Source organism: Triturus cristatus, chromosome 1_2 (assembly GCF_964204655.1).
Source record: "Triturus cristatus chromosome 1_2, aTriCri1.1, whole genome shotgun sequence".
NCBI lineage: Eukaryota > Metazoa > Chordata > Amphibia > Caudata > Salamandridae > Triturus > Triturus cristatus.
Window position 1 is genome coordinate 381,886,714 of NC_140580.1, and position 24,213 is coordinate 381,910,926.

The 24,213-nt window shown below is 43.9% G+C and overlaps 1 protein-coding gene across 2 annotated transcripts in view; it reads left to right on the top strand.

The window, feature by feature from the left end:
- The window catches only part of RET (ret proto-oncogene), a 261,839-nt gene that overhangs the window by 190,415 nt on the left and 47,211 nt on the right, over positions 1-24,213 (top strand). For both annotated transcript variants that reach the window (XM_085605146.1, XM_085605137.1), the window contains exons 5-10: positions 6,802-7,000; positions 9,233-9,432; positions 10,982-11,237; positions 17,941-18,066; positions 20,386-20,496; positions 23,395-23,514. In XM_085605146.1, the coding sequence (XP_085461272.1) occupies positions 6,802-7,000; positions 9,233-9,432; positions 10,982-11,237; positions 17,941-18,066; positions 20,386-20,496; positions 23,395-23,514 (1,012 nt within the window). The remainder of the gene's footprint in view (positions 1-6,801; positions 7,001-9,232; positions 9,433-10,981; positions 11,238-17,940; positions 18,067-20,385; positions 20,497-23,394; positions 23,515-24,213) is intronic.

The following is a 24,213-nucleotide window of genomic DNA, read 5'->3' on the forward strand; positions in this document are numbered from 1 at the left end:
CTGTTCTTTTTTCCCCATGGCTGTGGATCTGAGTAACCGTGGTTATGCTGTTTATTTTAAAATGGGGTTGTGCCTTCAGAAAGCAAGCCATGGGGGGTTGAAAGGCGAGTTGTGCGCAAGTTCCATTTTCGCCTCTTTTATCTTTTTCCATCATGTTAGTTGATAGATCAGTGTCTGCCAGCAAACTATCCGGGAGGCTTCCAGAGGACATATCAATTACTGTGCTATTTATTAATTGCTGGTGCACCTGGTTATACTTGCTATTTATTCTGGGGGATGGGGTTATGAGCGATATTATGTCAGCCATGGGGGCAGGGTTGGCTACTGGGCCTTTGTTGAGTTCTTTTTTCCTAATTGAGTCTGAGTTTGAGTCTGGGGTGTCGAGGGGGGCTGACTGAGGAGGTTTTTTAAGTAATCAGTTTTTGAGGGTTTTTTTGCGATTTCTGGAGAGCTTCTGCTGGCAATAAGGCTAGCCCTTTTGCTGTCTATGTGGACCCTTACTGTGGATGCATATGTAGGTTTTAATGTTAATGAAGTTGCACAAGGTGCGTCTTTGATGGACTTAATAGCTACCGAGGTCTCCGAAGTCGATTGGCTTATCTTGTTGTGGTTGGGGTTAGGCACTGTACCAAAGGAGAAGGGCATGCATGGACCATCAGGAGTTGTCATCAGCACTTCAGTTACTTTGGATGTTTTTTGTCTTAAGCTGTGTGTCTTGGGTTTTTGATCCTTCCTTTTTTCAATGGCATTGGCTCGACATTGGTGAAATATTATATGAGATCATTTCCATCGTTGGAGGAAAGGATATGCCCCCCTGGTTGCTTCGTGGTTAGGGTCCTTGGCTGCTCTGTGAAGGTAATGGTTTCTCTGGGTGGTCTGGGCCTCAGGTGAAGACATTAGAATGGTCGTAAGAGGTTTAACTGGTTTGTCTATGGTGAGATCTATTGGGCAGACTGAAGACTGCAGTACCGGCTGTGGTTATAGCTGTGGCGCTGGCGGTAATTGGGGTTGGGGTTATAACTTTGGTTGCAGTGGCTATGGCTACCAGGATATGGTTGAGCTGCGCCTCAGCAGTAGTAGTTAATTCGAGTACCATCACTTGCTACCACAATTCAGGCCGCTGTTCGCCAGGCAACTGTGCAGTTGTCCTCTCCTCCAAGGGTCCTTCAGTAGTTTCCCAAGCAGTCAGGAACCTATCTGTTATGGAGGAGTGGAGAAAGGAGGGCTGTATGGCTACATCCACTGGAACTCCTTTGCTCCTCTCTGCTCCTCTGGGATAAGCTGTGGAGGCGGGCTGATTGATCTATCGGCAGGACGGAGCAGGAACAATGACTTGAGCAAGTATGAGGTCTGCTCGAGGCAGGCAAAGAGAGGGGAGCTGGCGGGGGGCCACACCACACCCATGCCGACTGACAAGCCACTTCCACTGAGTCAGGCGGTCTGTTAGAAATGAGAGGACTCTGGTTGGCGCAGGTAAGTACCAGCGACAAGCAGGGACCCTTTACTTCCAGTCAGGGCGAAGGATGACTCCTCAGAACAACCCCTGCTCACCCTCTAGGTGCGTGGCGCGAGCAGTCCAGGCTAAACCTCAGGCGTACACGGTTAAGCAATTGCAATTACACATACAGTAAACCCCTTGCATGCACCACAAACGGACGCCAATCAGGTTGTATACGAAAATAAGGCTTTTATGTAGTTTCAGCAGAGTTAGTACACGGCCCAGTAACGGTGAAACGGTGGGGCCACAATTTCTATAAATACTAACCCTGGGCTGACAACTACGCTTTGCCCACGTAGTGTACGTAGTGCTGCCTGCTTCGCAGTTTTCGAAGTAGGCGAAGCAGGCAGCGCCTATGCACACGAGGGTGAAGCATAGCTGCCTGCCGCCCACCACCCACCTCCCGCCCGCCCTCCTTTATAAAAGATAACATTAATTCATAATAAAGAATATTAAACACCACTTACCTGAAGCGGGGCGTCTCCGGGGCTCCCTCTTCCTGGTTTCCAACTTTTCTGACAAATGCGCAAGCGCGGACGTCCACGCATGCGCATTTGTCAGGTAAGTGGTGTTTAATTTTCTTTATTATAAATTAATGTTATCTTTTATAAAGGAGGGCGGGCGGGAGGCGGGTGGCGCATAGTGGGGCTACGCGAAGCACGTAGTGTGCTTAGATTTGGGCACACTACGTGCTGCTTCACATAGCCCCACTACGCCCACTATGCCCACCCTTAATAAATACGGTAAAGTTCTCTTTGTTACGGAAAGTTCTTAGGCGGGCCCAAAGGTGACTGTGGGCCTCAGCGCACTTCGCGCTGAGGTGGCAACCGGGAAGCACGTGGCAGACGACAGGGAAATAAGAACGTTGCGGACCCTGGATCCGATGCGAGCTTGCGGTTGAGTTCGTAAGTACAGTACCTTGTTTCTTGACGCAAAGGCGGGTGCGGGATTCCAGCGGCTCTTCGTCAGAAGGGCGAGGCGGCGTCCGGGGCTCCCACACTCCACGATGGGGGTCTGATCCTTCAAGCTCACGGCAAGAGCGGGGTGTTGCAGGTGGCAAGTGAACAAAGCGGGGCAGTCGGCGTCCGGGCCGTCCGAGGCTTGGAGATGCTCACAACGTCGATTCCGGCGGGAGGGGTGAAGGTGCGCAGCGAGCCTCCGGTGAGCGAGGTGACGGGCAGCCCAGAACGGCGTCGGGTGAGCGGCTCAGATCGAGCGAGGCTCTTCCCAAGGCAGGGGCGGCTAAGCAGTCAGGTCACGGCTCAAGGAGGGGCTGGGGGGCACAAGAGTCATGACTCCGGCGAGGGAAGGAACACCACAGTCCAGCGGCGGCCGAGTGAAGGTCAGGTTGAGCCCAATGGTCCTGGGGCTCAGTTCAGGGGGCAAGCTCTTTTCCAATCCCTTGGAGATCGTTTTGAAAAGCACAAGTTCTTGAAAGTAAGAATAAAGCAAAGTCTTCAGCAAAAGGTTCCTCTTCTCTCCTTTGGCAGCAAGGTCACCACTGCAGGCCAGTCCCGCAGGATAGGGACAGTCTTCCTCCTTACAGCTTTCCCGGTGCCTCCTTCTCAGGCAGAGATTCTTCTTGGGTCAAAAGCGGATCTGATTTCTTAGGAGCAGGGCTCCTACATTTATACTGCATTTCTTTTGTTCTCCCAGGCCAGGGGGGCCCTTGCCTAGTTCAGTCCGGTTCTGGAGCACTTGTTGACGCAATGCAGGCTTCTTCTTTCAGAGTGCAGGGCAGGGTGATCAGACTCTCCACTGGGGGCGGAGCCGGCATTGTGGTGGCAGAGCACAGTCCTATTCAGAGTCCAGGTGTACTCCTCCCACCCATCTACCTGTCAATCTTCCTATTCAACACCAGGCTACCTAGCCCTGCCCATCTGCGTTCCCCCAGCCCTATCACTCACGCAAGCCAGACATCAGATACACATCACGCAGAGGCGGGCTGAAATGGTTAGGCAAGCAAAGGCCAACTTTCTAAAAGTGGCCTTGGCAAACGCAGAATATTAAAATAAACCTTACAAAAAGATGTACCTTATTATTCCGAGTTCAGGCATACTAAACTCGATCTTCTACCATGTTCCCTGGGTCGGTTAGGATCATAGGATGGAACAATCTTAACCACCCATTCTGGCCTATGAGAACAGGGTAGCCTTACAATAGGAAACAACGAAAATGGCGGTCATTCACTATTAGGACATGCCACGCACATCAGGGCTTGTCCTACCTTAGGCTTACAATGCACCCTGCCCTTGAGCCTACCAGAGGGGTGACTAACATGAAGTTAAGGGAAGGTTTAGGGACTGGCAAGTGTGTGCACTTGCCAGTCAGCATGTCAGTACCAGGCTGCACGCAGGTTCTGCGATGGCAGACCTAGACACATTTTACCAGGCCGCTTCTGTGGGTGGCACAACCAGTGCTGAAAGCCCACCAGCGGCATTTGTATTTACACGCCCTGGCACTCTTGGAGCACTTTACTGGGGTCTGATAGTGAACCAAATAAGCCAATCAGGGAATCCAACCAACATATACATTTTACATAGGGAGAGCATATGCACTTTAGCACTGAACAGCAGTGGTAAAGTGCCCAGAGTCATAAAACAGCCAACAACAGGTCAGAAAAAATGCAGGAGGAAGGCAAAAAGTTTAGGGATGACCCTGCAAAAAGGGCCCCACCCAGCAATTGCCTGGTTGTGCCTGGCTGTGCCCGGAGGCTGCCATGTTGAACTGCTTCGTAATCCTCCCCTGCTGACGTTGGCCGTCGGCGGGATCGCGAGCGAGGCAGCGGGCACCGAGCAGTGGCGTTTCCTGACTTCCGCTCAACCCGCCTTTCGCAAGATCTCAGCAATCTTGGCACTCCGGGCTCCAGAGAACTTCTGTGGACTCCATGCTCTGCTCCCTGGCCGTTGCCTGCTCAGCTCAGCTGAGATTGCTTTTCGCTCAATCCGCCTTCCGCATGATCTCCTTGTGTCCTCGTGTTGCTTTGTGGTGCCATTCATACAATAGTGGTTGACATGTTGGTGACCCCAGTTCAGTATGTGCCAGGGGAAACAAGAAGTGTAAGGGTAGCCCCAGGGGAGGTCACAGTCAGACCTATGGCCTTAGTGCCCCTTGATAGAGAGGATACTCTCAGCTGGCACAGGGTGGTAGTCAGTCCTGACTTCCCCGTAGATTGTATCCTAGGCAGTGACCTCCCAGAGATTGGTCTGATCCCAGAAGGGGCGGTCGGCCAGGGCACCGCCCAGCACCAGTTTCATGGAGATCCTGTCCCTAAGGTTTGGAAACGTAGGCCACAATAGAAAGGGAAAAGAGTCAGAAAAGGAAAGGAAGTCACTCTTCAATACAGATCCAGCAAGCCAAGGGCATCCTGCCCCAGTAAGAAAGTACTCCAAAGTTGGCTCTGGTAAGGCCTACCCTGACCCCAAAGAAGTCCTGAAAAGTCAGGCAGCTGTTCAGAATCTGGCTGTCCCACTGAACCGACTGAAGGGAGAGTGGAAGAAGGGTGTCTGCCAGAGAATGTGGTAGCCCCCGCTCTAAACAGCAGGGGAGGTTCCAAGAACGATCAGTTGCAGCTAAGGTAGATTATTCACCTATCAGTGAAGAGTTCATGGTGTGGTTTTGGATATTGACAGCTGTCTGTAGACTGTGCTGATTGCCGGCCCTCATGGCAGCGCTGTACTGTGGGAAAAAAAAATATATATATGCAAATACTGGGGTGTACATGCACAAACCAATTAGATGTATCCTTAAATGAAACATACACCTCTAGCAACGAGGGCAATACAATTTCTAGCCTTTTGGAAAATGGACCAAATGTATTATGTTAGATTTGGAAAGTACTTTTAGGCAAATTAATAGAACACAGGCATGTATTTCATCTGCAGAATGACAGAAGCGTCATTGACTACCCATACTCAAATCAAATGGACTAAAAACTGGTTTTCCTGATCGTTGAGACCTGAGCAACATGGCTGATGACCGGTGGAGCTGCTAGACAGCTAATGATTGGCCCTTGGTTTCCCCCTTGACCATCACCTACCCAGCCGGACATTGGGCACAGTTCCACCTTGTCTCCCCGCTATTACTCCTTCCTTCCCTCCCTCCTAAGAATTCTTGAAAGATTGTTCATGTGTACTGTACCTTACTATGCTCTTGTATCTGATGTAACTTCTAACGCAACGATCCTAAATGTAAAGCGCTCTGATACCCTCTTGGGTCAAGTTCACGCTATATAAAACTTTATAAATAAATAAATATGCATCTTTCTCCCCTACCGAACTGCAATGAATTCTACAATTGTTAAGCATAACACACTGAACCAAAGTAACTGTTGCCTTAGACGTGGTATCACATGGGCACAAAAAGAGCGTGGTGAGTGCAGCATTCCATCTTGAATACAAAGTGCCCAGCTTTTCACACCGATTTATAAACTATGTATGCCTCGGTGGTGCTCTTTTCATCTCAGGAACAAAGTTTAGAATTTAACCATATATCAGACCAAGGGAGTAACCAGAAAAGTAAAATACCTCTACTTTGAACCAAACTCTTATGATGCCAAGTAAGCGAAGCAAGTCTTCGCAACCCTTCCCAGAAGAGCTTGCTTGTCTCTTTCATCCAAGCATCTATCCATTCATCTTTTCATCCTACCATCCACCCACTGATAATCACTATTTCATGTTTACATTCTGTCATCTATTCAGTCTTTCATCTAACATTCAGTCTTTCACCAATTCGTCTCTCTACCCACCCATCCATATCAAACCCTATCCATCTATCTTCAAAATTATCCATCAAACATATCAATCCCACTCAGTCATCCATCCTTTCACTTATCCACCTCCCTTTCATCCATGCATCCATCCATCCTTTAACTCATCCACCCACCCATTTACTCATCCATACATCCTTTCACTCCATTCATATATACATCCTCACTTTCACTCATCCATTGATCCACCCTTTCACTCAGCCATCCATCCTTTCACTCATTCGTCCATCAATTTACCCTTTCACTCATCCATCCGTCCAACCATTCATCCAGGCAGCCATATATCCTCCATGGATTTTGACCAAACAAAAATTCTGTTACATGCAGTACGATAATTTTTTACTCGCTGAGGACTTAGTATCTGACCCAATATTCGCTTTGACATAGGCAGAACTAAATTTAAAAGAACCTAACTATTGGTGAAATTCCCCTTTTCCTTGATTGTGCATCCACCTCTGAAACCTCCTTGCTGCCATGGGTTCAGATGTTGTCTCACATTCTTCGGATAATGACCATGGTCTTTGCTTTTTTGCAGGGAACAGTCTTGGCTTCACTGACAGTTTGTGATGCTGACACCACCACTGCCGTAACTCTGGACAAAGGCAAGAAGTACACTGGAATCATCAACAGCACCGACCCATGGATCACTGAAACTTTCCGTGTGGAGTACACCTTCCAAGAAACAAAATTCAGCCCGAATGGCAGCCTGGTCCGTGGCACCCTGCATGAGTACAGTACGAACTTTACTTTTGTCTTCGACGAAAGCAAGAGCTTATTTTGTTGCAAAAAAAAGTAAAATAAGAAAGAAAAATTACAGGTGTCCAAATGTTTTCTTAGGAGTCTAGCTCTAGTGCTACCAAATGTCAATGCTGCCACACACCTGGGCTACCTAGTCTTTGTACCATCTCCTATCTCCTTCATTCCCCATCCTACATTTCCTTGCTCGTTATCTCACTCTTGCAGATTATTTCTTGTCTCTGCAATTTCCCTTTGTTACATTCTTTTAAGGTTTCTCTTCTTTTTATCAATTTTCTGCCTTTCCCTCTCTTACTCTGGCACATAGTATGTTGATAGAAAATAAGGTGCAATCCGCAAAAATGAGCGTCAGTGCCCACCACCTTCAGCCACTGGCACAAATCAGTGCTTAATTTGTAAAAAACAAAAGTGCCAGGAGTCTTGTCAGGAGGTCACTGCAGCTTGCATTACGCATTGCCCCTGCCATGCTGCCAATGATAGTAACAACACAACTACTAACCATCATGCTCCCACAAGTGTGACAATTCAGACAACTTCAGGCCCCCAAAGCTAAAAGAATGGCTTTGGTGGCAGGTAATAGTCATTTTTAATGTATATTGAATTAATAATTTATTGTTGTTGTAGCCATCTCTAAATTAGCCAGACAGCGACACTTTGAGGCAGACTGTCTCAAGCACTGGTGCTGACAGTTAAGTGCTGGTGCCAAGCACCGGAAACCACTGGTTCAAATTATGCACTGGCACAAATCAATCACTGCACAACAGTATTAAATAAATAAACTGAAATTAAGTCAAATAAAAACTTAGCTTTATTACACAGGTTACAAAGCTCCCACCCCAACAGGAAGCTCAATTGTTATTCCACTTGGCAACATGCACAAGAGTACAACACCTTTTGGAACTGTGAGAAGATTGATGCCAAAGCACTTGTAATACTTTAAAGTCCATTGTTGGTGAGAAACAAAATTAGCACTAGAGGCTTCTCATCCAACCAATCAGAACTACCCACCACATCACGAATGAATGTTGAACCAAACAACATTGAGAAGCCATGCATTAGTGCCCCGCTGTAGCCTTGGCCCACAACTGCAAATTGTGTGAAGCCCTTATCCCATAACTATGTGGGGGCATATAATCAAGAAACAGCGTTAATATTATCGCCGCTATAGCGGCAGAAAACTGCCGCTAAAGCGGCGATAAAGGGCTTGATAATATGTTTTCGGGAATTCCAATAGAAGCCCATGTTATGGTGTCAACATGGGCTTCTATTGGAATTCTCTGCGGCATATTATCAAGCCCCTTATCGCTGCTTTAGCAGCAGTTTTCTGCCGCTAAAGCGGTGATAATGTTAACGCCGTGCTTGATAATATGCCCCTTAGTTTGTTACATAATCGTCAAATATTACACTGGAAATATATATAGCCAAAGGTATTTGAATATACAACATTAAAAGAAATTGAAGGAAACAATAGTTTTGTGATAGTAAGGATAAAAATGCAAACATAAATCATCCATGACTATATGATCATAGATGTATATGCTGTCGAAGGTTTTCGCTGAACTTTGTTCAGCCCATTCTCAGGGGGTTCAAAAACGAAAGTGGCAGGTGTGCCAATTCTACACTGCCTCACGTGTTGCAATCCCGAAAGAGGATGCCACTTGAGACAGTTTTGTCAGCTAAAGACTGGCATCTCATGACACTGAGACTGCATTGTATTGCGTTCGTGACCCTCTTTTTCGCAAACCTGACAGCACACCAAGGGCAAACTGAAGGTAATGTGTTCCCCATCTATGAATGTGTTTGAGTGATTGAGCTGCGTGGGAAGTGGAAGTCAACCCCAACACTGCAATCAAACAAAGCACATCTATGTATTTTAAACCTTATTTTAAGAAGTAGGTTACAGCATCATTTGAAGGCCTGAAACCATGTTGTTCAGATTGAGGTGGCCGGATGCCTGCTCATTGGGCCCGAATTCGAAACCAGACCATTCCTCAGATGCCTGACAACCGACTCCCCTATTTTACAACTCATCTAGGCCCCGAAGCTATAATCATTCCAACCCACTGTACGATTTTTCCCGCATGAGCTTCACTTTCCAAATCCTTTCCACTCAAACTTTTGTGTGTGACAAAGTAACTCCTCCGGGGTTTAGGCGACTTGACTCTGTGTTCTGAGGCCGATGGGTAAAGTGCAGCTTTTCCTCTCCGCAGAGCTCGTCCTGAAGAGGACTTTGGCGACTAGGGAAAGCCGCTCGGTGAAGGTGGAGGTGCTGGTGAATGACACCGAGTACCGAGGCCCCGACGGCGTGGTCCGGCTTCTCTTCGACGTCACGGTCCTCCCCGTCAACATTCAGTTTCCGAACATGACGTACTTGTTCACGGTAAACAGGAACGCAGACCGCTTCGCTCAGGTGAGGGCACCCCCTGAAGTTTGTCAGTGTTTATTGCATATAAATCTACAAACAGCAAACATAGGACACTTTAATGAGTCACCACCTGCTACCCACATCTGCCTGCATGTTCGTTTATTTTTTACATAACAAGTGACGTCATCATTCTTTAACTCCACAACGTCAGGGCTCATTGTGTAGTATGGTTCAAGCTCTCAAATATACATTAATATTAATCGTAGATTGATGTTGTTGTTTTAGTACCGTTGCTATATGCATACCTGGTCCTGGGATTTATATGAGTCTGATTTGTTTTAATATTGTCTTCTGGCCGGCTTATAAGAGTTTCAAATGCTGAAGGGCGACAGATGCACAATGATTTAAAATGATTGATTTGCCCACGATCACGCTGCAAAGCCAAGTTTGTACTCAAGTTTTCTGGATGCCACCAACATAAAATTGGCCCCTCGGCCGCTGGTCAGATTTCCTACATAGCTAGCAACAGAACTATGTAGACATAGTGCAGCCTAGGCCTGTGAACCATCTCTTATGTACTCATTCCCTGCGACGAGGGGCTGATCTGCACCTTATTGTGCACAGCAGCGAGTACAAAGATGGAGGTCAGGGGCCCCTCAGCACCGCCCTTCCTCAGAAGAGCTCCAGATTAAAGGGCATACTATCAAAACAGGCGATAAAAATATCGCCGCTAAAGCGGCGATAATGGGCTTGATAATATGCTCTATGGAATTCCAATTGAAGCCCATGTTAGATGTCCTTCACATCTAACATAGGCTTCAACTGGAATTCCATAGAGCATATTATCAAGCCCGTTATCGCCGCTTTATCGGTAGAAAACTGCTGCTAAAGCGGCAATAATTTTATCGCCTGTCTTGATAATATGCCCCTAAGTCCGGAGGGGGGCCACCCACGTAACCTGCAAGGGGGGGGGGGGCTCAAGTTTCGTTACGCCACTGATGAAGGTCTGTAACAGATGGCAGGCCCCTACCCTCATCTGCATTTACGTTCTGGCACCGTTACCCCCTCTCTTGAAATGGGCGGGATTCACAATGCTGCAAACAATAGCGCATTTGAAAGATGCGTTGAAGAGGGTACACGGGAACTTGAATGACCAATGTGGGTTCGCCTTAAGCAGCGAAATACACAGTGTAATGCCAGAAAGTTTGTTCTGCATTGTTCTGTCATGAATTTAGACTCATATAAGAATACTAGTACACAATGAGGGTTCGCTGGAACCAAGACTGAAATCTCATCTGGGAGAGGTGTGGTGCATGGGAGAGGTGTGGTGCAGCGGCCAGAGCGTCTGACTCTGGAGCGGGGGTTCACGGTTTGATTCCCGGGACTGGTGGTAGCTCAGCTCAGCATCATGAGACTCTGGGAAATAGCTTAATTCATCTCCCGGACGGCCCCCAGTGCCTGGATCCCCTTAGGTGTGAGAAGATTGCGCTTTACAAATGTGGAATTATTATTATTGTTAAGTTAATTCTTTGTGACATACTCACTTTCATCTGGGCCCTGAGTGCTGTTTTTTCCCTTTTGTTCATGAGCCCAGATTGGAAGGGTCTGCATCGAGAACTGCATGAAGTTTGCTGGGGTAAACATCACCTACAAGTTGCACTCCTTGAACGCCAGCTTCTTGGTGGGTCTTCTCCAGGGACGAGAAAATACTTTTGCAACCCTTTACGTGTACAACTCATCTGCACTGCACAGCTACAAAGGACAGGAGCTACAGTACGTGGTCCAGGCCGCCGACAAGTCGACCAAGAGGAACGTCAAAACCCAGATTACAATACTGTTGGAGGGAATGCGTACGTCCTAGCATTTCTTTGGCATTCTGTGTTTTGTGGTTTTTGCATTCTTCATTATCTTCCTTGACTGGTTCAATCTCATCTGTGTTTGATATCTTGGTTTTCTAGCTTTAGGTTTACTGAGGACAGCAGGAGTGACTTACTAGACCGCAGAATTACACAAGAGTAGCATGTCAGAATATTGAATACAAAAATATTTTCAACCATATCTATAAATGAGTATGTGTGATACATGCAGGGCCACTGGAATTATGCAGTAGAAAGTGATAAAATTATGTGGCCGAGTTGACTAAATTATGCAGCAAGAAAAGGCAAATTATGCGCCGTAATGCGAGACATTTTGTGACAGTATTAATTCATTATTTGTCATTTTTACACTTGTTAACACTATTTTAGCAAAGATTTTCCCCTCGAAAACCTATTTAATACTCAAATACAGCAATAAGCTACTGAGAGGTGACCATTCAGACTTCGGGAAGGGCCTTCCACTGTAAAGAAACACATGTACCTGCATTTGTGGTAACTTTAGAACTGTTTGCCCTACAAAACCATATTTTTGGTTAAAATATTCAAAGTATGCAACAGATGATTGATTAAGTGGTTGTTTTGATTGCGCCTATCAGATAATACAGAATCTTCCACACGGTAGCCTAACACATAAACAATCCCTCACCAAAACAGAAAGACCTTGAACGTGAATAACCCAAGCAAATTGCAAGCACTGCTGTGCACGCAGAAAAGCTGAAGCAAGGCAAAGTCAGGTAAAAGGATGACATGAGGCCATGTCAAAGCCAATAGTAAGCACTTCATAATTCTCATTAATGTACAACACCGAGCACATGTGTGCATCACTGCCCACAACACTGCACTTCGAAACCAAAGAGTATATTTCACAACTCTCTCTCTCCCTTTCATGCTTTCAAAGGCACAACCCACACGTTCTATTCTTGGCAAGGCTATCCTACTCCGTGACAGCTTCCACTGAAAGACAGCAATTTTACAAGTAGAAGAGAAGCAAGGCATATGCAGGACCGTCGTACATCCAGGCTAGGATGAAATAACACACTAAAGTCAGTTAAAATAATGGTAGTAAAAGGTCATCACAGGGTCTCAAGCCACAAGAGTGCCTCTAGCACTACAATGGCAAATGCAGCAAACCTATAATTATGCAGCCAAAGAATCGCATAAGTACAAAGGTCTGGATATTTATATTTCTACCTATATACATACTTGCATATTTAGGGGCCTATTACGATGTCGATCGGAGTTTCCTCTGACCGACACCGTGGCGGAAGCGGGACCAACCAACTTCTGGTTGGCAGCCCCAACCACCTGATTATGATGCAACCGCACATGGTGCGGTTGCATTCACACATTTCCCTATGGGTGCATGTGTAACGGCTGTAAACAGGCCATAGTACATACTCACACAGGAAAAAGTGAGGTTGCGTTAATTCCTGCACCCCATGGTAGGCACCTCAAGGTGCTTGCAACAAGGTGCTGGGATTAACAGGGGGGCACCATAGGTGCCCCCTTGGCCCCCAACCAGAGGCGCAAGGGAAACGGGGCCCTGCTAGGGGCCCCAAAACACGCTTTCCGACAGGGTTTGCATGTTGGAAAGGCCAGCATGGAAACCATGCCGGAAACTGTGCATCGTAATCTGGACAGCATAAACTGCCGTCCATTTGGATTACACGCCGGTTCGGACTGGCTGATGGGCTCCTTGAGCCCATTGAAAGCCAGCCAGAATGACCAGCTGGTTTCAATTCCAACTGGCTGTATTGTAATCAGCTGGTCGGAACTGAAACCGACGATGTCGATCATAAAGCCTCTGGAAGCTTTCCGACTAACATCGTAAATGGCCCCTTAGTCAATGTACATATATGTGGAGTTAAGAAGAGCAAACCTATACTTACCTATGTACAGTTACCTTATATAGATATTGGAGCCATGTTATTTTTTTGACATTTAAAAGTTGATAACCCGTTAGTGAATAAGTCAGTATGAGCCAAGAGGATCGGGGTCAGTCAGGTGCTCAAGTCAAAAAGGTAGATCGCAAAACCGAGAAAGCAGCACATCAAATTTAGGATACAGTTAAGAATGTTGTTGCCTGTGCAGGTCCCTGCACTTGGAAATAAAATAAAGCACTATAGGAATAAGTCAATGTTTTGGGCCTAGCAATTGCAAAGGGCACACAATGCTCTCTGTTTTCATGAGTTCAGTATACATCTTATCAGCTCCAAATACTCTGTACATCTGCTACTTTGCTGTGATATATGGGTGAAAGTTAGGAAGAAGATTTAAAATAATATCAGTTTTCCCTGCAAACTTGTATTAGCCATTTCTGGGTGTATGTGTGACCTCTGTTCATAGCCCCCCACCCATGGCCCAGCTCACATTAAACTCTGTTTGAAATAATGGTTATTTGTCTTAGTGTCAGGAGTGCTTGGATGCCCTCTGAGTATAGTATATAGAAAGCAGACCACCCTAGCTGTAATTATCCAAAGAGCACTTAATATTCTTGGTCAAGTAAATACATTTTCTTAACCCGTGTGTTTATTCACAACTTATTATGTGATCTTCTGTACAATTGTTTATACTTATACATATCAATTCAATTCAGCTTTATTTTGGCTCGAATGCTATAAAAGCACATAAAACAAATTAATCAATATAAAGCATAAATAATTAAAAACATGTATATAATTAAAATCCAGTTCATTATGGTTCTGACAATGGTCATAAGAGTTCTAAATACAGCAGATTTTAAATAATTAAGAAACTGTTAGTTAATAGGCGCAATATAGCAGAGAATGATGGAAGATATCAGGAAAATCAAGCATTAAGATTCAGAAGTGAACGTAGGAAATACAGTATCACATCACTACATCTACCATGGGTAGGTTCCCAGGTAATATGCAGAGCTTTGCCCTAACTTTCCACATAGCCAATACATAACGAGATAGTGCAAAAATGAATGGCTTACTAAGATCAGCACTAAGTATCCTTAGGGCAACTTTACATTCTCTAGTGCACAGCGGTAATATCCAACATCACCTGCTACTCTCATATGCCGGGCACAAAAACAAAACATGCTCTAAGGTCTCCTTGGGAGCACCACAAGCTGGGCACCGCCTCTCATTGGCACTGGGAACTTTAGCCTATCTGGCTGTAAAAGACGGAGAGGAGGGGTCCCATAGCGTAACTGCAAAAACAAGAGCCTGGCCAAAGGATGTTCAATCCCAACCACAACATGTTTTTTTCTGTAAACATCCTTAACTGCAAGAAAAGCATCGCTTAGAGAACCTCTACTTTCCTGAGAATTTACTGCAAGGTCTACATGCTGCCAATAAGCTTTTTTAATGGAGTTCATAGAGATCCCCAGTGACTCAAAATAGACTTAAGAACTTATAAAGTTTACTATAACAGAACTGACTTAGAACCCCCAAGGGACACTAGAAGCAAATGGGCTTGCATAAATACTCATAGCAACTACAACCTCTTCATGTTGTTCATTATCAGACTGGTCATATGAGTATGTGTCAATATATGTCACTACGGTATAAGTAATTTCAAAGTTTTGTACAGTGTTGTATAGTGTAAAAATGTGCCTTTATGATTATCTGAATGTGGTTTAATGGATATGTTTAAGTATAAACAATCGCATAGAAGGACACGAAATAAGTTGTGGATAAACACACACGTTAAGAAAATTTATTTACTTGATCAAGAATATAAAGTGTTCTTTGAATAAGTACAGCAAGAGTGATCTGTTTTCTATATTTTTTAAGGAGGCCTAACCAAGCTGTCCAAAAGGGCCCGACCCCCATATATGAGTAAAGTTAGCACTATGTAAGATTGAATGAGAATGATTATAGCATCATGGAGCTTGAATGTGCCCCGATTGTACCTGCCTAGTAGGAAACCTCAAGAAAATCTGCCAAGGCTGTCCACCTCTCTGATGGACTTAAACTGGAGGACTCAGCAGACTGGTAAAGTTGTCTGAAAATAGAAACACACTAGAAATAATGCTGGCAAAGGCTTCTCAGTGTGTTAAATACTCACCACTGACATTACCTGTGACCTGCGAGTTGTGAGTACGAATCCCGGCATGGGCAACTCAGCCTTCATTTCTTCTGACATCAATACTTAAGTGAACACTACATTGGTCATTAACAACATCTGTTATTTGCAGCACGCTGATGCAGTAGAAGTGTGGTATGACCTGCTGTATGTAAAACAAGTCAATATTATAATGGCAGCTTTTGACAGCCAGACCCAATCTTGTCTACTCTAACCCATTTAAATTAACAACTCCTACTTCATATCAAGCTTTAACATTGCTTTTCCGTTACTGTTGTTCCCTCATGTCTTTCTGGTCTGTTTTGAAAGAAACCTTCAGCTGCCTGATGGCTGACATGATGTGGTTTCCCTAGCTTAGGCCGCCGCGGAACTCCAGCCTAGTCAAAATTCAAGGAAACCTCCTTTGGTAACTGGTGGTGCCAAAAATTCCCAGGATGTGGATGAGTTCCTTAATGAGATGTCTCCAGTTTCCTCCTTCCCTGATGACACATTGTTTCCTTGCTGTTGCCCAAGTTAATGGCCGAATGTGACTCTTGTAAGAAAGAGAAAATATATTGGTGGATGGCCCAGTATCTAAGGGAGTTACTTGGAAGATGGTGGCGAGCTCCCTGCTCCAGGTGAAGGGGATTAAGAAAGTCATGCTCTGACCATCCTCATAGCCTCACAGGCTGTACAGCTCTCCAAAGGCCTCACTGAGGTCAGCCGCATTAAATGATGATCTATGTGCGGACGCCTATTTGCACAGGGGTGGTGGTTAGAAGTGGTGCAATCACGTTTGCACTCTTTCGATTCCTCCCACCCCTTTAAATTCCGGTAAGCTAAAAAGGCTGCAATGTAATAAGGGACACCGCCCGGTACATTTTGGAAACAATCGAAATCTGCATGTTATGACAATTTTTAGGGGCAAACTTATATTTATTGTGCATTGTGAATGGCGAACCTGAGGGCATCGTATTTCACTGGGTTTAATAAGTATCACCCAATCCTCCGGGGAACTCCTGATGGCAGCCTCAGTCTGAGTCCTGCCAGCATCAGACTTCCCAGTAGAACACCAATATTAAAGTATTCTAATAAGGGCTTCCAGTTTCAAGGTATTCATTATTCCTGTTTATATTTACCCAATATCACGGACAAAAATATTTACAGATAAGTATTATAGATTGTCCATGCCTAACTCCACATCTACGTACCTTGATGTTATATATGTATCTTCAAGATATATAGATGTAGATTTAAGAGCAGTAAATCTCTACTACCCTATATGCGCTCACCCTTTGATAACTTTGTCCTTGATATTTTGGCTACAATATTAAGGTATAACAACACTACCTGCTAGATGTTCCAGACTACTACATTCATCCATGTGTATGTTGTGGCAGGTAAACATATTGTTCTTGTCTAGAATATGTTTGTATATTTTTTCTGATAAATATATACTCATACTCTCTGTAGGATGTACTCAAATAGTAGGAACCAACACACACACCTGAGAACATTAGCATTGTAGGATGAGGACGCCTGCCCATCTGCAGCTATTTAAGTTCCCTCAGGAAGTAATATTCCATTTAAATGCCCTGTGCACACCCATCAGGTTGCCAGTGTGAACAGACACCCATAACAAGATCTTAAAGTTTTAACAAATAAATAATGACAGCTAAATAGATTGGCTTCTGCCTGTATTTATGAATAAACATCTGTAAAAATGGAGAAAAAAAACTGTGAGCCTTAATTATACTGCATAAATCAGATATATTAACTCTGAGTCCCACACAAATATCTGTTAGGGTTTTGGCGACAATAATAATTGAAATATAAACAGTGAGCCCCAAAATATAAAGGGCCATATTTGCCAGTTATTTGTTAAATATTACACCTCATTAAACCATTGTACAATTTCTCATTGGTTCTTTGACATTAGCTGTCCAGAGCAGTCAAGAACTGTGCAATCTGGAAATTCATAGAACGTGCTTAGGGACAGCGGATGCATAGTACGACACATGAGTTGGAGACCTGTCTCAGTCAGAACCCTGGTGTGAGCTCTCCTGCACACCAGATGGGTGCAGTGAAAAATTATGCTGCTATGGACCTCCATATTGGGAGGGGATGGGCACCCACAGTGCTAAGACGACCAGTGAAGATTAAGGGATGCCAGCCCGCAGACAGCCCAGAAAGAATCGATTCTGTTCTCCAACACTTGACTAACCAAGAGGCCATTCAAGGCCAAATGGTGGTAAGAATGGAGAAAGCAATGCATTCTAGGAAGGGCTTGGGGTTCTGGGAAACAAATATCCTGTTATGGGCCTCCATGTTGACAAGGAGAGGGCCCACTCCTCAAACTAACCTAAAACTTACTAAACCACTCACCCTAATGTATATTTGTTTCTTAAATGTGCTTCTTTAATTTGTATTCAATTAAATGTTTTTGAATTATTTGAAAGGGTTTCTTCTAAAATGTAGTAGGATGAAATGACAGGATATTAATCGTATTTTGAGTGCCAAACACAGTAACATTATTGGGCTATTGGAGGGCTATTCACTAGCTTGGATTGGACCAGAGTCCAGAAATCTAGAGCTCTGGGCTCTCAAAGTATCTTTAAAGGCTCTCTGCTCCTTCCCGCAGCCATGAATAAGGAAGAGGAATGCCCCTATTCTTGCTCCGAGAGTAGGCACCGTGGCGAGTGTGAGGAATGTGGTGGCTTGGGGACACTGACTGGAAGGTGCCAATGGAGACAGGGTGATGGCAAAGGTAAGGACTACTTCAACTCAACTCCCATGCTCCTCACAGATGCTCGACTGCATTGCTAATGAAGTTGTTTAGTTTTTTTTGTTGATTTTATGTCACTGCCTAAACTTAAGCAGCAAATGAGAGGCAAGGGGCATCCAAATGAGCACTCAAGGCAATTATAATCTCATTCCTTGTGAAAAAAGATCAGGAGCTGGCCAAGCTGCCATCACAGAGACTGTTTCTATAAAAGCATTTGGAAAACATTGACTAGATGTTATTCCTCTCTTGATACACCTGTCACTCATATTTTTATCCATTTTACTGCATGTTTGATAAACTCTTCCCATTGAAATCCTTTAGCAGAGACTAAGTCACATTTCCATATCACGTACAGCAGTGTGTAGCTGCTCTGCGGAATATTAATGGCGCTCCCTGTACAGTACGAGTGGAGATGGAGACAAGACTTTCTGAGCACATGGGGATGTGGAGGAAATGGGTTCAAAGTCTTGTCTGAATCTTTCGTGTCATTGGGGCCGATCTGGATATTAGGTAATTCTATGATGAGTCCAGGTCACTCCAGGGCTGTGGACCATGTATCATGATAGGTGTGACTCCTTTTTTTTGTTGATCCACCTGAATTTGTCTGGAACATTGACAAAAGTTGCTTGATCGGAGATCCCCTGAAAGTGTGCAACTGTGTGTTAGGTTTATGGGATACTTAGGCCTTTACCCAGAAGTCTTTGCTCATAGGGTGGCACATTACATGCCTGGAAGTTAGTGGAGCAATTTCAAGGTGTTAAAAGCAGGAGTGACTGGTTGAACTACTTCAGTTCTAAGCATGTCCTATCAATTCGGTTCCAACACAGGCCAAATATGTGCAAGCCCCTGTTTTTCCCTGAAAGAATACACAGGCCCAGATCGTATAGCTTTGGAAAAAATGGGCTACATTTAGTTACAAAAACAATAAAAAAAACACATGCATTCAATTTACAACTCAAACCTGTTAACAGTCATCCAAAGGTCACATAAGTCAATAATATAAGGTGATTAACAAACAACAACTTTTCAATAATATTTACATCAGCTGAAATTTTTAGACCAGATTGCTCCAGTCCATAACTCATCTCGCAGTTTTAAATTGGCCAAGTAAAGATATTTCACAGCCCTAACACTACGTGCCTGACCATTGAAATGTATTGTCTAAGATGGCTATGCCATACTGTCCTCAAACACCTGTACTTTGGAGTAGATCGTCGGCAGCCATCCACAGAAGCCACATCCATGACGCGATCTCCCCTGTTTGCCTTTTTGCCCTCGGTTGGAGGCGAATAGAACAGAACTATTGTCACCCCTGTACTTTGTCTCTCCAAAGTATTAATTTTTCTGTATCCCATGCTGTCAGGCAAAATTACATGCGTAAGGCGTTAACGTGTTAAGCTGTGGGATGTAAAGTGCCCCACTTCTCTTACTAACCAGCTCGAGCAATACTTGCCCCTCCACACCCCTAAGTCCAAAAGAGAAACTGCAGACCTCAGATTGCTGACTCAAAAAAACAGAAACCCGTGTTAACTAGCCTATGTTTCTGCAATGTTCATTCCCCAACTGAAAATTACAGATATCAGGGTGGGTGGAGTTATACTACGATAGTGCACTTCAGGTCTGGGAGACGTCCAAGGGCAGCAGGCGAAGAAAAAAATCCCTCAATCTATGAGCTTTATAGCTCCCAGAGATGCTACACAGGCTTGCACAGTGACACAATTCTGACTACCCCATGCCAATCACTGGGGGGTAAAGCCCTGCACCGCACAAGCGCAGATGGAGCTGGGAGACCACCGCCAATGTGCGACACCATAAGGCTAGTATCATACATTTATATCATTGCGGTGATTGTGCATTGTGGTATAGAGCTGCTGAATGTTCTTTGAGTGTGCGTTCCCGGTCCTGTGATTCTTGTAGCCAGTTGGAAGTAGAGGCCGGAGGAAGAGTTTACAAGCTTCTGGTACGACTAGTTGTAGCTATTTCAGTTGCGTAATGGATTAATTATCTTTTTTAAACAAAGGCCTTGACATCACCATAGATTACTACATTAATAGTGATCAATCATCGTCAATGTTGCTAAGTATAGATTAAGACTGTTTTGTGCCTGAGTGAATTAATAGTGCTTTATTTACACTCATGTTCCTGAGTCTAAATTCATAAAATATTCCTTTGACCACTATCTAAAACCTTTGAAATAACTGAATAGTCCCGTTTGTCACTTCATGCTTATGCCGAGTGTGCTATTAATGTAAATTTCTGATGCATCATCTTTTCAAAGCTCGATGGGTTCTTTCCTTGCAGGTATCAGCACAAACTATTCTACCTGCACGCCAAGTCTGCAGACATGCCCTGATGGAACCTGTGACAATATTGAGAACAGAGATCCCGCAATATGCCCGCAGGATTGTACAAGTATGAAAGAATGTCATGTTTAAGCCATATTGGTCAAGGAACGGTGCAATTATTGATGAGGGGATGGGTTGGGAAGTCCAAGGGTAATACCCCTTTAATACCAGCCAAAATCAACCACAGCCTCTGGTGTTGAGAAGAAGGCAGTGGTTTACATAAGCTAGTTTGATTTCCCTGTAATGGATGTTGAAATCAGGCCACCAATTCTGGGGTTCACTATTACATGCCCATTAACTCTTACTGCTTCCTGTCTCAGTACCAGTAACGTTTAAATCCATTCATAGATTTAAAAAAAAACAGGAGCCTTCTGAGTCTCTGGGAGAAGTTTGATCTTTGATCTCATTGCAGAAAGAAACAAAGCCTTCGTGCAATCTAGAGAGATTTCCCCCCCTCAAACAGATGACAGACGGTTGTTTGGTTGCGGAAAGGAAGGGTAGTCTTCCTGGCTTGCAATCTCTCCATTGTCTTCGAAGAGATTCAGGGGCTCTCCGTCATTGCCCCTTCCCAATTGGGCTTGCACTACCTATTAGCTATTGGTCAGACAGCGACCAATCACAATGTAACATTGTGATACAATGTATTCAGCCACTTTACAATTTCAAATATAATATCATCATCTGTACAGAGCCACATGCATTATACACATGCATTATATATGTGCTGAGATATTTTCTCTCAAGTGAATGTGTAAGGTAAAAGGTTCAGCCACAAAGGAATGTGTTTCTGAATTACTCCACTATGCATTATTTATAAACATTTCTGGTATCAGCTAAACTGTCATAACGCACAAAGGAAAACCTGCAGACATGAAAACAGAAACACACAAATCTATCAGCATCATTGTATTGAAAGGTCATTGATTGTCATACACAGTTAACCTTCTTACCTCTGTTTTTACATTACTTTCATACACACTGTGAGAACATTAGGTTCTATAGCAAAAATGTCATTACAGGCGGTAAACCTTTATCAGTGCCTATCCCTAAGGGTGTGTTCTCCAAATTGTTTCCAAAACATTTCCATATAAGCCCATTTATAAACAGAACTGGCTGAATGGACTATGCAAAGCTAGGTGGCCCATTAAAAACATATTTTGCACAATCACACTCATCACTATACCCAAACAATGAGGTCACCATGGTGTAACATAAATGTAAGGTGAGGTGCTTTTCTCTAAATGTTTAAACTTCAAATATAATTTTCTAATGTGTTTCTGCTGGAGATCCCAAAAGTACATTTTGGAATTAGAGTGTGAACAACCATTAACTGTTAAGGCAAATCAGACTTGGCTCACCTCCCAAATGGAGCCCCTATATAGCAAAGTATAGTGTGAAAATTGCACTGTCAGCATAAGCTGATAGAATTAACAAATCAGAAAGCAAAATGTAATGCAGCATCATCTAACCTCACCACAGCACCATCCCCTAAATGAATATTAACATAACCCCTTTTGGCCTAAAGTCATTGGATATGTCAGTAAAAATCTAATTACACTCAAAACAATGGAAGTCTCAGATTATGAATAGGCTTACAGTGGCTCAGGTGAAGGCCCTTGATAATATTAGGAAGAAAAAAGAAAACTTCCACCAGCATTCTTCGAGAGCAGCATGTCAAGGGAAACAACCTTTACATCGGGGTGATTAGACCGCGATGCTTTTACAACGTGGTCGTTACAATGAACGTGTTGTTACAACGCAATGCCATTACTACGCAAGTCATTACATCGGCTTGCAGTAGATGGCGCTCTAACATAAGGAATAGTATAATTTACTATTCCAACACCTTCCCTACTGTTGCGTAGGCTGGAGTTGGAATAGTAAATTATACATTCCTAAAGATACGGCGCCAATCCACTGCAAGTCGATGTAATGACTTGTGTAGTAATGGCATCACGTTGTTACATACCGCGTTGTGAAAGCACACATTGTAACGTGCTATATTCCATGTCAATTTAGAAGTGCACATTTTGCTACATGCAATGTGAAGAGAAAATGCAAACACACATCATGGATGCATTAGGATCCAAAATGGAAGTTAGCCCTAGTTCGGGCCTCTTTCAGTCAAATACAGGAAAATGCAGTTCTGCAAAGTGCACTGTTTTCGTATGTGTGCAAAATAGTTCACTATGTTGGCACACATTATTTAAAAATCTGAAAAACATCTCCAAGAATACCATGGTGCAGCAGAGGAATTACAGGCTGAATTGAGTGATTCCGGACCCATTATTTCTAGCCCCCCTTGCACCAACCTCAACATGATCAGTCCCTATGCAGGGTAGTTAAATTGGGACTTTGGATGAAATACAATATTTGAAACAAACAACGATATTTCCAAGAAGTGAGACTCCATTATGGTCTATATGGCCCTTGAGGATGGTCAGAAGAGACTCCAATAAAATCTGTTGGGTCATTGATGCTGGAACAAACTGTTAAACCATTGATGCTGGACACACTAGATTTCCCAGGAAAGTCTATTTGGCTTTTGAGATTGATCTTGAGTGGGGCTGCCTTACAACATGTGAAGCCTATAGGAACAGCACAGCAGTTCTCCAAATCAAGATGTATGTCTCCACATAAATTAAATTACATAAAAAAATTAGTTGGTAGCTTTCCAACCAAACAAATGTTAAATTACATTGGTAATAGGACAATTCAGAAAGCAAACATTCTAACTTCTGCAGTACTTTACTACCATAATGTGAAATGTTCACTGGCTGTATTCTAAATCTCCACCCTAATGGATCCTAATCCATGTATAACATATCCAGACACATATTTGGAGGGGGATTAAAATTCCCTTAGTACCTAATAGTCTGAGGTGTGCAATGAATGTCTTACACATGCACTGAATGACAATGCCCATACTCAACCCTTCACAATATCTGTGTCTGTCTTTTATTAGAGGAAAAAGTCATTGGCGGCTATGAGCATGGAGTGGACATGGTGGGAATCAAGGCCGGTCATGGCACTTGTTACTGTTTCCCGCAAGACAAATGCTACTGTGAAAAGGTCGACATTGAAGGTATGTTACCTCCATCTATATGTTGGCACAACTCTGGGCAAAGACATAAGGTTTGCTTATCCAGATGAAAGTAAGTGTGCAGTTGTAAGTGTGGCAGCAATTTGACCTGCATGAGAAATGAAAACCCAGACAGAAAAAGTGGCAAAAGAGCAATGACGTCTATACAAGATGACATTTTAAAGCATAGGAATGTTTTAGTGTATTTAGAAAGATCCATGTAATTTAAGGGGCAACTGTCCACAGTGTTGTTAATGCTTTCCTTTCCTGCTATGCCCCAATTAACTGGGGAACAGGACATCTTGAGATTCAGGTAAAAGAACTAAACCAATAACGTCTGGGGGAAGGGCATGTGATGCTGGGGCTCAATGTTTTTATATATGTCCCTGTGGGGTGAAATACAGACATATTTGATAGCAGATTGTAGCTTTCACATGACGTTTTGGGAATTTCTGGGAAGATGTCATAATGTATATAGATCAGCAGTGTATCTCAGTATTAACACTGCCATTTAAAGAAAAGGGTGATTGTTCAAAGTTTCATCATCCTCACATATCAAAGGCCCAATGTCATGACATTTTTCCCACTATAGATCACATGAAATATGCAAGACTTTAATATGCGTATCAGTGGCTTAGTTGATTGCCAATGTTGACACAGTACTTTTATTAAAAGTAGACATGTAATCTCAGTATGGTGCAT